Genomic DNA, 12,775 nt, shown 5'->3' on the forward strand with positions numbered 1-12,775 from the left:
ACTGAAAACGAAACTAAAGCATACCCTGCAGCCTGCTCAAAAATGAAAGTAAAAAGCTGACAGCCCAGCTCCACCCACTCTCTGACATCACTGCTGTAGTAAACATCCAGTTCTTAAAGATACTTCACTGCAGATATTTATATACACACCCATTTATAGACACCCATTTCTTAAAGTTATTCTCACATGACAAGTGTGATAGTATGTAAAGTATAACTTAATATGTAAATAAATTCTCCTTCATTATGACAGTTTCCTTATGAGCTATTATAATTTTTTTTTTTCAATAGGCTAACATATGACAACAAGTACTTTGTTGTGGCCCAGCTGAACAGCAACAGAATTATATTTTTACCCGTCCCACCAATAGGCAACATTGGAACTTGTCACATAGTGGATACAATTCAGTTGGCTAATGATGTGAAACCCCACCTAGTGGATGTTAATCGTAAAACTGGTTCCATTTATGTGGCAGAAATCGGTGCACAACAAGCACAGAAATTTACACCGATTAACAGGAAATAATTTTGTACCATCTGTTGGAGTTATACTGCCACAATCGCAATGATGTAAAGTGGCTTAAATGTGCATTAACATAAGAGTGGCAGTATAATGCAGATGTAATGTCATGTCCTGATCGGAACCTTGAACATACTACTGTAAAGCAATTTAATGTGCCCTCTAACAGGCTGACTCAAACAGTGTGGCATTTACATTGGCAGTGGCATGAATCCTGTCCAATGTAAAGTCAGATTCTTAAAATTCCTAGGCTGAGAATTGAACCAGGATGATGCCAGGTTTTATTCCGGTTTGTAGTGAGTTTGTTAATCTCAGCAAGGGCGAGATTGGGGGGACGGGGCGCGGGGGGAATTGTATCACCCTACCTCAGGGTCCTGGATTAGGGTAGAGGTAAATAATACAGGGTCCCGACTCCTGAATGCTATCCAGTGACCCTTGCTGGAAGTGAATGCTGAGATTTTGATTGAGGGCACGAATGAATTTGGCTGTGAACAGCCCCTGCAATCAAATAATCAGCTAACACACATTAGGAAGGCTGACACATGAATGATGTCCATTGAGAGATGAACTGGAACACATCACTTCCCATGGAACAATACCTCCAAAAAGGAGTTGATGAAATGAGAGCAAGGAAACGTGAACATTAACAAAGGAGAAAATAAAACAAAATATTGTGAATTTGTTCTCCCTTTCCAAATACTGCCTACTGTGGCTAAAATTTATCTTAAAGTGAGTGAAATGTAATGAACAGACCAGAAAATAATAAATGTCAGGTGACTATTTGGAATCCTGAGCATTATTTCAAATGGACAAGTACTTTTGCTAATCAATTGAATTGATTTATTGTGCTTTCAGCCTCATTTCTCTCTGCCCCTTGGTATTACCCTTGGCCTTTTCCACACTTTCCACTAATGTACTGACATTAGGCTTTCTGTCCTCGCTCAGATCAGCAACAACACTTGGCATCAACTTTATATAAACCCCTTGTACAATGAGCATTGTCGGGTCAATAATTAACATGGACCATTTCAGTGGCCAGCAGATTTTGGCAAATTATTTTTAAAGATTTTCAGAAGAGGAAATGAACAGGTAAGCAAAGTGCAATACAGTGTCATAATGCCACTCTTCTCACCCCCCCTCCATAAATAGACAAACAAATTCTATACCAAAAAAAACAGTAAAATTAACGGTAGACTAATTAACTCTTTAAAGAAAGAGTAAAATGGTTGCCACCTACAACTACAAATTCTCAGTGGGTCCTCTTATGGCATACTTCATCTTCTCCAAATATAGAAAATACATTGGGGGTGATTCTCCGAGCCCCGCGCTGGGCCGGAGAATCGCCGCAACCGCGCCCCGACGCCGGCGCGCGATTCTCCGAGGTGCAGAGAATCGGCGCCATTTGCGCCGGCGTATTTGGCGCGGCACCTACCGCTGGAATCGGCGGGGCTGACGATTCTCCGGCCCGGAGGGGCCGCGCGGATACAACAGAGTCCCGCCGGCGCTGTTCACCCCTGGTCGCTGCCGGCTGGAACTCTGCGCAAATACGGGGGCGGCCTGTGGGGGGAGGGAGGGGAGCTCCTTCACCGAGGTGGGGGCCTCCGATGGAGTGTGGCCCGCGATCAGGGCCCACCGATCTTTCTCCCCCCCCCCCCCGGCCACTTCCCTGTGCCGCCGGCCCCTGAACGGCGATGCCATGTTGAGTCAGGGCCGGCGCGCTAAAGAAGTCCCCCGCACATGCGCAGGCAGGCGCGGCCCAACTCTACATGCACGTGTTGTTGCGCCGCCCATTTGGTGCCGGGAAAGGAGGCTGGAGCGGTGTGAACTGCTCCAGCGCCGTGCTGGCCCCCTGTGGGGGACAGAATAGGTCGTATCCGGGCCCGGTTCGCGCCGCCATGAAACGCGACGCCGTTCACTGCGGCGCGAACACTTGGGCTCTATTTGGGAGAATCGCCCCCATTACGTTTTCCAACCAGGATGAAGTATTTTGTGACTTGGGATATCCAGGTTAATAAAATACACCTACGGACTATTAATGAGGAAAATGTAAAGACATCTGCCTCCATCTTAGTGAAACTGACCATTGCGGCTGAGACTCCAAATATGGCTATCAAAGGGCAAGGCTACCTTTCCCAGGTAGTCTAGTGGTTAGGATTCGGCGCTCTCACCGCCGCGGCCTGGTTTTGATTCCCGGTCAGTAAATACCATCAAAGGACAAGGCTGTAGGTCAATATCTAGAACTTTGGAAACAGTGGGCGTCCGACCGCAAACGCAACCACTATGCTCCGGCCCCCGCAGATGTTGGGATTTGGGTTTGCACCTGCATGCCAGCGGGAGAATGTTAATATGTCCTAATGACTCACTTGCATCCATTTAGCGGGCCCGGCATCAGAGTCTCCGGGCCTCGCGAACCTCCGGACCGGGAATCACGTGGGCGTGGATCACTACTGGTATTTACCAATGTGGCCCTGACATGGTGGACATCATTGAGAGCCAAGGGGGTAACCCCTTAAGGGAGTTTCCCCCCAAAGTCCACCCAAGGGCCACCTGCAACAACCCCCGCCCCCCAAAAATGCACAACCTGTCCACCTCTCCCCTCCCCTAACACTCTGACTGCCCCCCATGGAGACTCTCAACAAAAGGAACCTTATAGAGTTCCCCTAGCTAAAGGGACCCTGCCAGAGATTCCCTAACTAAAGGAACCCCTCGACAGATTTCCCCCCCCAGAAAACAGACCCCTGCCTGGAAGCTAGAAAGTAGTCCAGGAAGGGACAGTGTAAATAACTCCTGTTGTAAGACTCACCTGGGCATACACCTGCTGGCTCAGACAGAGGAAGCACCACATGTCCACTCCTGGAAAGAGAAAAGCAGTGACTGTTTAAATCCCTCAGATCCTTTAGTTTGCAAGCCATTCAATCATTTCACGTAATGGGCTCTGATTGACAACTTTCACAAACACGGCTTCATTGATCTTCCTTAATGGATGAGGAACCCAAAGCGCTGTAACCACAATGTTTACAAGCATCGACCAGATTTAAAAAAGTTAAGTGTGTTCCAATACCACCCCCCCTCCCCCCCCCCCACTTCAGCCTTGAGTGATTTTGTGAATTTGAAGTGCTGAGTGGGAAATTCTCTTTGAAGTGGTTGATGTTTGTAAACTTTGTGCTTACAGCACATAGAGTTACTCATCCATGAAGGAAGATGAATGAAGCAAAGCTGACACCTGTGTTTGTGGAAGCTGTCAATCGGCCCACTAAAAGAAAGATAAATGAATAGCTTGCAGGTGAAGGATCTGAGGGGGTTGAAACACAAGTCCATGCTTTTCTCTTTCCAGGAATGGATATATGGTGCTTCCTCTGAGCCAGCAGGTGTATGCCCAGGTGAGCGATACAACAGTAATTTTTTTCACACCCTCTGGACAGCTCACTAGCTTCTAGACCGGGTTCTGTTTTTTGGGGGGTCGGGGGGTTTCCTGTAGTTAGGTGGTCTCTGGAGGGGGGGGGCATCCAGAAGATATGAAATTGTACAACCTAGAAATAGAACCACTGCTGGATTGAGGAAATGACAAAATCCCGTCCAACAATGTACTTGGCGGTTGTTAAGGAAAGGATGGACTTGAAAATAGTGATAAAGACTACATTCAGGAAAATTAAATGTTAAAATCTTTTAAATATTAGTCGCCCAATAATAGTACAGTCGATTTGGAAAAGCTAGCCCACTAACCCATCTCCCTCTTTGAAGTATCACTCAACAGACTCTTGGAGCTCTGCCTGCCCAGATAAATGTTGATATCAGCGTGGTAACCGTAACTAAAAATGATTTTGGTAGAAAAATAGGGAGACTTGGAAAAGAAACAAGAATCTGGGCAGGATGTTAATTTTTATTGATTGAATTCTGCCAGTTAAGGAAAGAGACAAACTATCCCAGGGCTGCAAATCCGTTTTAATTTTGGCGATCAGGCTTAAGATTTGTTCTATGAAGAGTTGCAAGAAAGTGTATTATGTTCACACCTAGGTAGCGAAAACAAGCATCAGATATACAAAATGGCAAAGCTCTTGGGGTGGGATTTGCTTGACACTAGAGTTAATTGGAAAACACTCACTTTTGTTGATATTCAACTTATAGCCAGAGAACAAGCCAAAGGCGCTGAAAATAATCATTATACCATCAACACAGACAACAGGGTTAGTGATGTATAATAGGAGGTTAGCAGCATATAAGGACACATGGTGCTCCACACCAGCTCGAAGGATACATTTTAGCAGTGTGGGTGACTTTAAGGCTATTGACAGGAGTTCTATCCAAAGGGAAACGAGCAGTAGGGACAGAAGACACCCTTGATGTGCTCCCTGGATAAGGGGAAGTACTCTGAGTGTAGAGAGTTATGTACACGCTCACGGTAGACGAGGTATGAAGAAGGCAAATCCATGAAGTAAATTTTGGACCAAATCCAAATTTACCCAAAATTGAAAACAGATAATCCCACTCCACCTGGTCAAAAGCCTTCTCCACATCCAGAGAGAAAACAACTTCAGGGACAGTTGACGCAGTTGGGGAAAGTATAATGTCAAGAAGATGACATCCATTTGAGGATGTTTGGCATCCCATTACAAAGCCAGTTTGGTCATCAGATATATCAAGAAGACATGGCTCCAAGCGACATGCCAGTACCTTAGCTAGCAGCTTTATGTCTGCGTTTCAGAGCGAGATTGGCCAATATGAGCCACATTCTTCAGGGTCCCTGTCTTTTTTGAGTATAAGTGAAATGGAGAGGGCAGAGAACCATGAGATAATGAGTCATTAAACATCTCTAGAAATAAGGGCGCAAGTAGAATGCAGAATCTTTTATAAAAGTCAATAGGGAAACCATCACGGTCTGGGGCCTTACCACTTTACAGCAACTCATTGCAGATTGTTATCCAGACGCAAAAGGTTGTCTAAGTCTCTGCTCCTGTCCACATCTACAGGTGGGATGTCCAAATTATTCAGGAAGTCAGCCATTGCCGTGCTATCTGAAAGCTAATAGGGATAAAGGTAGACAAGTCTCCTGGCCCTGATGGAATGCATCCCAGAGTGCTAAAAGAGATGGCTAGGGAAATTGCAAATGCACTACTGATAATTTATCAAAATTCACTAGACTCTGGGGTGGTCCCGGCGGGTTGGAAATTAGCAAACGTGACACCACTGTTTAAAAAAGGAGGTAGGCAGAAAGTGGACAATTATAGGCCAGTTTGCTCAACTTCAGTAGTAGGGAAGATGCTGGATTCCATCATTAAGGAAGAAATAGCGAGGCATCTGGATGGAAATTGTCCCATTGGGCAGATGCAGCATGGGTTCATAAAGGGCAGCCCGTGCCTGACTAACTAATTTAGTGGAATTTTTTTGAGGGCATTACCAGTGCGGTAAATAACAGGGATTTCCAGAAAGCCTTTGACAAGGTGCCACACAAAGATTGCTGCATAAGATAAAGATGCATGGCATTAAGGGTAAAGCAGTAGCATGGATAGAGGATTGGTTAATTAATAAAAAGCAAAGAGTGGGGATTAATGCGTGTTTCTCTGGTTGGCAATCAGTAGCTAGTGGTGGCCCTCAGGGTTCATTGTTGGGCCCACAATTGTTCACAATTTACATAGATAATTTGGAGTTGGGGACCAAGTGCAATGTGTCCAAGTTTGCAGACGACACTAAGATGAGTGGAAAAGCAAAATGTGCAGAGGATACCGGAAGTCTGCAGAGGGATTTGGATAGACTAAGTGAATGGGTTAGGGTCTGGCAGATGGAATACAATGTTGACAAATGTAAGGTTATCCATTTTGGTAGGAATAATAGCAAAAGGGATTATTATTTAAATGATAAAATATTAAAACATGCCGCTGTGCAGAAAGACCTGGGTGTGCTAGTGCATGAGTCGCAAAAAGTTGGTTTACAGGTGCAACAGGTGATTAAGAAGACAAATGGAATTCTGTCCTTCATTGCGAAAGGGATGGAGTTTAAGACTAAGGAGATTATGCTGCAATTGTATAAGGTGTTAGTGAGGCCACACCTGGAATATTGTGTTCAGTTTTGGTCTCCTTACCTGAGAAAGGACGTACTGGCACTGGAGGGTGTGCAGAGGAGATTCACTAGGTTAATCCCAGAGCTGAAGGGGTTGGATTACGAGGAGAGGTTGAGTAGACTGGGACGGTACTCGTTGGAATTTAGAAGGATGCAGGGGATCTTATAGAAACGTATTAAATTATGAAGGGAATAGATAGGATAGATGTGGGCAGGTTGTTTCCACTGGCGGGTGAAAGTAGAACTAGGGGGCATAGCCTCAAACTAAGGGGAAGTAGATTTAGGACTGAGTTTAGGAGGAACTTCTTCACCCAAAGAGTTGTGAATCTATGGAATTCCTTGCCCAGTGAAGCAGTTGAGGCTCCTTCATTAAATGATTTCAAGATAAAGATAGATAGTTTTTTGAAGAATAAAGGGATTAAGGGTTATGGTGTTCGGGCCGGAAAGTGGAGCCGAGTCCAAAAAAGATCAGCCATGATCTCATGGAATGGTGGAGCAGGCTCCAGGGGCCAGATGGCCTACTCCTGCTTCTAGTTCTTATGTTCTTATTTATAGAGGTTATGATAAAAGGAAGCAACGGTTAAATTAATATCAGATGAGTCAGTAGTAAGATTATGGGAGGAGTCATAGATCTGGGAGATAAACAGAGAAGCAGGCTGGTGCCTGAGCTGGTGGGCTAGCAAGCAGCCAGCTTTGTCCCCATATTCATTAAAAGTACCTCTTGAGCGTTGTAACATGTTCACAGCTTTATTTGTGGAAATTAAGTCAAATGAGTCTTGACCTTTAGCCTGTCTACGTATAACTCAGTCAGAAGTCTTACAGCACCAGGTTAAAGTCCAACAGGTTTGTTTCAAACACTAACTTTCGGATCCTAGTATCCTACCTCATACGCTGCAGGAAAGGATGTCCCGAAGCGTGGTACATTGGCGAGACCATGCAGACGCTGCAACAACAAATGAACGGACATCGCGTGACAATCATCAAGCAGGAATGTTCCCTTCCAGTCGGGGAACACTTCAGCAGTCAAGGGCATTCAGCCTTTGATCTCCGGGTAAGCGTTCTCCAAGGCTGCCTTCAGGACGCGCGACAACGCAGAATCGCCGAGCAGAAACTTATAGCCAAGTTCCACACACATGAGTGCGGCCTCAACCGGGACCTGGGATTCATGTCGCATTACATACATCCCCCACAATCTGGCCTGCGAAATCCTACCAACTGTCCTGGCTTGAGACAATTCACACCTCTTTAACCTGGGGTTATCCCTATCTCTGGATCTGTAAAGACTTAATTAACTGCAAATGCTCGCATTCTAAGCATTGTCTTGCTTCTTTGAATTTGTTTATATATATGTTTCTGGAACATACCTCTTCATTCACCTGAGGAAGGTGCAGTGCTCCGAAAGCTAGTGTTTGAAACAAACCTGTTGAACTTTAACCTGGTGTTGTAAGACTTCTTACTGTGCTCACCCCAGTCCAACGCCGGCATCTCCACATCATACGTATAACTCAGGGGTGGGATAATGGAATATTGACGGTCTATTTTTAAAATTGAATTAATCAATTCTTGTTGTTTTAATTTTTTTTTGATAATACATGCAAAGTTAGAAATTACATTTCCCCAGACAACCACCTTGGGGGTCTCCCATAATACTGACAGGGTGGTGGAATCAGGTTTGTTTCTTTTAATAAAAACATGTATACTGGTGAATATAGAATGCAAGTATGAGAAGAGAGTGCTGATTGGTTGGCATGTGGACACTGATTGGTAGAAGCATTGCCATGGACAATGCACCAGTTGACAGTGACTGACATCATTAGCCTATTCTCCAATGTTTCCCTTACGTTATCCACAAATATTTGTACTGCGCACTATCTCGTGATGATCTAGACCCGCCACCATTGCGTATTCATTACCGCTCGGCAATTCGCACGGAGTTCAGCTTTAACAACACCAAATAAATGGTGTTTCCAGGGGATCCCCTCGAGGCCCAGTTCCTGGAAACTCTTTGTTGGATTCCATGAGAAACGTGTCTTTGATGGAATAATGCCTAATCTCCTATCCCTTGCATATTTCCAAAATGTAGATGATATGTTTGCTATATTTAAATCCATCACAGCTTGTAATCAATTTGTTGAATAACTTAGTGGGCTTCATCCTGCACTCAAATTCACCTTCGAAATGGAGCAGTCAAAGGAACTCTTTTCCTTGATGTTGAGCAATCTGCTCCTGGGTTCTCCACCAGTCGATGGCAATACATGCATTGGGATTCTTACAGTGCCACACGCTATAAGATTGGCTGTATCGGCAATCTCGTAAATAGCAGCCTACCCATTTATTCACCATGCAGGCTTAATGCTGAAATAGGATAAATCAAAGACATCCTGCGGGATGATGGCTACCCTCATCAAATCATTTCATGCTGTACATTGCGTAAACTAATAAACTGGCTGTGATTTTCAACCCTGGAAAGTGCCCCGTCTACCTCAGATTACCCTGGAAGGGCAAGGTATCACAGATATTTGAGTAACAAGTGAAGTTAGCTGTTTAATGCTACTACTATGCAGTAGTAACACAAATGATATTCGCCACTAACAGGTCGCTGCACTCAAGCCAAAAAGACACTCTGCCTATCACACAAATGAGTATGTAGTATATGAATTGCAGTGCCAGTGTAAAGCTAGGTAGTTGTGCAAGCGTCCCAAAGACTGGCGAATCGTAGCAAACAGCATATTCCGTTTGCAACGGACAAAGTGCAGACCATATCTAACCAACCTATACTTGCAAATCACAAAACACAATGCCCAACATTCAATGTGATTCAGAAATTCAACAACATTTGTGTCGCAGGCCCAACTGTTACAGGCACCTAGTCCGCTCTCAGCAATGATGAAGAAAATGGACCAGATGCCATAACCCTTTTTTGGTTTTAAGACGGTGCGGAAAGATTGATTTGTTCAAGGAGTGATGATATAAGAAATGGGGCTTAGTTATTTTATAAACAAACTTTATTACAATGAAAGAAAAGAAAACAATATTTAAACTTTTACTTCAGCTCTAACACTAACAGATTATATGCAGTTTCTTAACTTTAACACACTAGTTCCCATTAAACATCACTTTACATATCACTCATGCTGCTTACACAGACAGGCCAAGACAATACTCGCATTTACAATGCAATTCTTCTGTTAACATTTGTTCAGAACCTTTTTCCAAAGCCTGCCTTGGTGGCAACGTTCATGTCATCTCTGCTCAATTTCCACATCCTTCTGCCTGTAATGGTTCAGAACATCCTCTCTCTCTAAACTCCCTCAAATAAAAGTTCTTCCCTGAGTTGGCAAAAAATGAAAGCAAATAAGTATTGCTAAATTATACAAACTATCAGTTCGGCCAATTTTTAACCCTATGTGCGTGGTGAAAACAAGGCAGGTGCACAGTTAAAATAAGCATGTTGCTACCTGCACAGATTCCAACCATTTCAGATTTTAATCTCAGGGTTTTACAGGTGTTTGTGTTTTCCACGTAAAGCAGAGGGGAGCCCCGGAAACCCAAGCCAATCATATAATCAGAGAAGTTACAGTGCAGAAGGAGGCCATTCGGCCCATCGAGTCTTCACTTGCCCTTGGAAAGATCACTCTACTTAAGCCCACACCTCCTCCATCCCATCCCCCTGGGTAACGGGGATAGGGATGCTTTTACAATCTGGTACAATTTTAACAGAGGTCTAATTGGAGAAGACAGCGGCTTTCCTATTAGAAAAAAGCAAGCCTGAATTAAAATAGAACAGAACAGACTGTGTCATATAAATCTAAAATTTTGTCATTATCGATGCACCAATTGAAAAAGAAAAAGCAGGAATAGTTAGCAACTGCCAAATAACCTCCCCCCCCCCCGTAGATATTCAACATGCTGGCCACGTGGAGATATTCTAATTTTCATCTTCACTGATTTCAATGGCGGCATGGTAGCGCAGTGGTTAGCACTGTTGTTTCACAGCGCCAGGGTCCCAGGTTCGATTCCCGGCTTGGGTCACTGTCTGTGGAGTCTGCACGTTCTCCCCCGTGTTTGCGTGAGTTTCCTCCGGGTGCTCCGGTTTCCTCCCACAAGTCCCGAAAGACGTGCTTGTTAGGTGAATTGGACATTCTGAATTCTCCCTCAGTGTACCCAAACAGGCACTGGAGTGGCAACTAGGGGATTTTCACAGTAACTTCATTGCAGTGTTATTATAAGCCTACTTGTGACACTAATAAAGATTATTATTATTAGATGAAATCTGGCAGATTCTGCAATGGTGACCAACCTACAATGCCTGTTTTATGCCTGGACAACAAGTTCAAATTCTACAGAAAATGCTGGATAAACTCAGCAGGTCTGGTAGTACCTGTTGCTGCTCAACGTCTGTGAGGTAGAGTTCAGCAGGTCAGACAACGTCGCCACCACCCTTGCCGGTATGTTTGATAATAAAGCCAGGGTTGGACTTGGAAGAACGGAGTGCAGCAAGTTCAGAAAGAGATAGGCTGGAATGGGTGAGAGGAGCAGAGAAATTGAAGCAGTTGAGGTCACGCCGACAGATCTCAATGAAAAGGTCAAGAGCAGATCAGAAGCCAGAGGGAGAAGACAGGAGGTAGCATAAAAGATCCGTTGAATGGGGGAAGACTCCTGCTCAAAGAAGTGAGTACAGAGAAAAAGATTGATAGAAGAAGAAACCAAAAAGAAAATGCTGGAAAATCTCAGCAGGTCTGGCAGCATCTGTCGGGAGAGAAAAGAGCTAACGTTTCGAGTCCGGGTGACCCTTTTTCAAAGCTAAAGACAGAGAAAGTGGGAAATATTTGTACTGTGGAGTGAGAATGAAAGATGAGTCAGAGTCACAGAAACGCAGAGAAATGAGGTGCAATTCTCCACTCCCACGCCTTAGTGGCCGCGCCGTCGTGAACGCCGTCCAGGTTCACGACGGCGCGGAACGGTCCCGGTCCCGACCGATTCAGGCCCTGACAATGGGCCAGGATCGGGGCCACGTCATCTACACGCGCCAGGCCTTGTCGCCCACGTAAAAGCGGCGCCGCATAACGGGTGTCATCCGCGCATGCGTTGGTTGGCCGGCGCCAACCCGCGCATGCGTGGCTGCCGTCCTCTCTAAGTCCGCCCCGCAAGAAGATGGGGGACGGATCTTGCGGGGCCGCGGAAGGAAGGAAGTCCTCCTTCTGAGAGGACAGCTCGACGATCGGTGGGCACCGATCGCGGGTCACCCCACATTTCAGGTAAAGCCCGGTGCAGGATCCCCCCTCGCCCCCCCACGGGCCGCCCCCCCCCAGCGTTCACGCACCTCTCATGACTGCAGCGACCAGGTGTGGACGGCGCCGGGGGGAACCCGCCGTTTTGGCCTGGACGCCCGGCCCATCCGGGCCTGAGAATAGCGGGGGTGCCGGAGAATCGCCATTTTCGGTGTCTCCGGCGATTCTCCGGCCTGCGTCCCGCGAAACTCGACAGGCCCGTTCCCGCCGCTTGGGAGAATCGCGGAAGGGCGTCGGATTGGCGTCCCCTGAAATTTTGGCGGCCCAGGCGATTCTCCCAACCGGCGTGGGAGTGGAGAATCGCGCCCATGGGGTGCTGATAGCCACAGAAAGCAAGGGGAAAGAGTGCTAATGGCAGTCCCCAGAGAGACCAACAGGTGTGACAGGCCAAACTGCAGAGAAACTAACGTCAGCGGGTAAACTGTGACAGATGTAGCTGTGGGGGGAGGGGAAGGGGAAACCAAGGGGAGAAAGGGTAAGGAAAGGTGGATACGATGTGGAGGGGGGGGGGGGTGGTGAATATATATAAAGAAAGACAAGAGAGAACGAAATGGTGAAAAACAGATAAAATGAAATGGCATGAAAACAAATGGGTTGAGGTGGGGTAAAGCTAATCACCTGAAGTTGTTGAATTTGATGAGACCGGAAGGCTGTAGCGCACCTAACTGAAAGATGAGATGTTGTTCCTCCAGTTTGCGCTGAGCTTCACTGGAACATTGTAGCAGGCCAAGGACAGACATGTGGGCATGGGAGCAGGGTCTCTGGAGGATCGGCGGACCGGCGGCGGAACGGCGCCGCGCGATTCGCGACCGCCCCGGCAATTCTCCGGCCCAGTGTGGGCTGAGAGAATCCCGCCCCCTTTTTTCCCTCACCTTCTCGTTTGGTATTATACATGTCGAGGTTTGGTTAAA

The 12,775-nt window shown here is 46.1% G+C and overlaps 1 protein-coding gene across 1 annotated transcript in view; it reads left to right on the forward strand.

Annotated features, from left to right (window-relative positions):
* The window catches only part of LOC140391966 (NHL repeat-containing protein 3-like), a 28,241-nt gene extending 26,935 nt beyond the window's left edge, over positions 1 to 1,306 (forward strand). Inside the window, exon 7 of the mRNA XM_072477066.1 lies at positions 291 to 1,306. Within this exon, the coding sequence (XP_072333167.1) occupies positions 291 to 525 (235 nt within the window). The 3' untranslated portion in view covers positions 526 to 1,306. The remainder of the gene's footprint in view (positions 1 to 290) is intronic.
* The last annotated feature ends 11,469 nt before the right edge of the window (positions 1,307 to 12,775 follow it).

Source organism: Scyliorhinus torazame, chromosome 15 (assembly GCF_047496885.1).
Source record: "Scyliorhinus torazame isolate Kashiwa2021f chromosome 15, sScyTor2.1, whole genome shotgun sequence".
NCBI classification, from domain to species: Eukaryota; Metazoa; Chordata; class Chondrichthyes; order Carcharhiniformes; family Scyliorhinidae; genus Scyliorhinus; species Scyliorhinus torazame.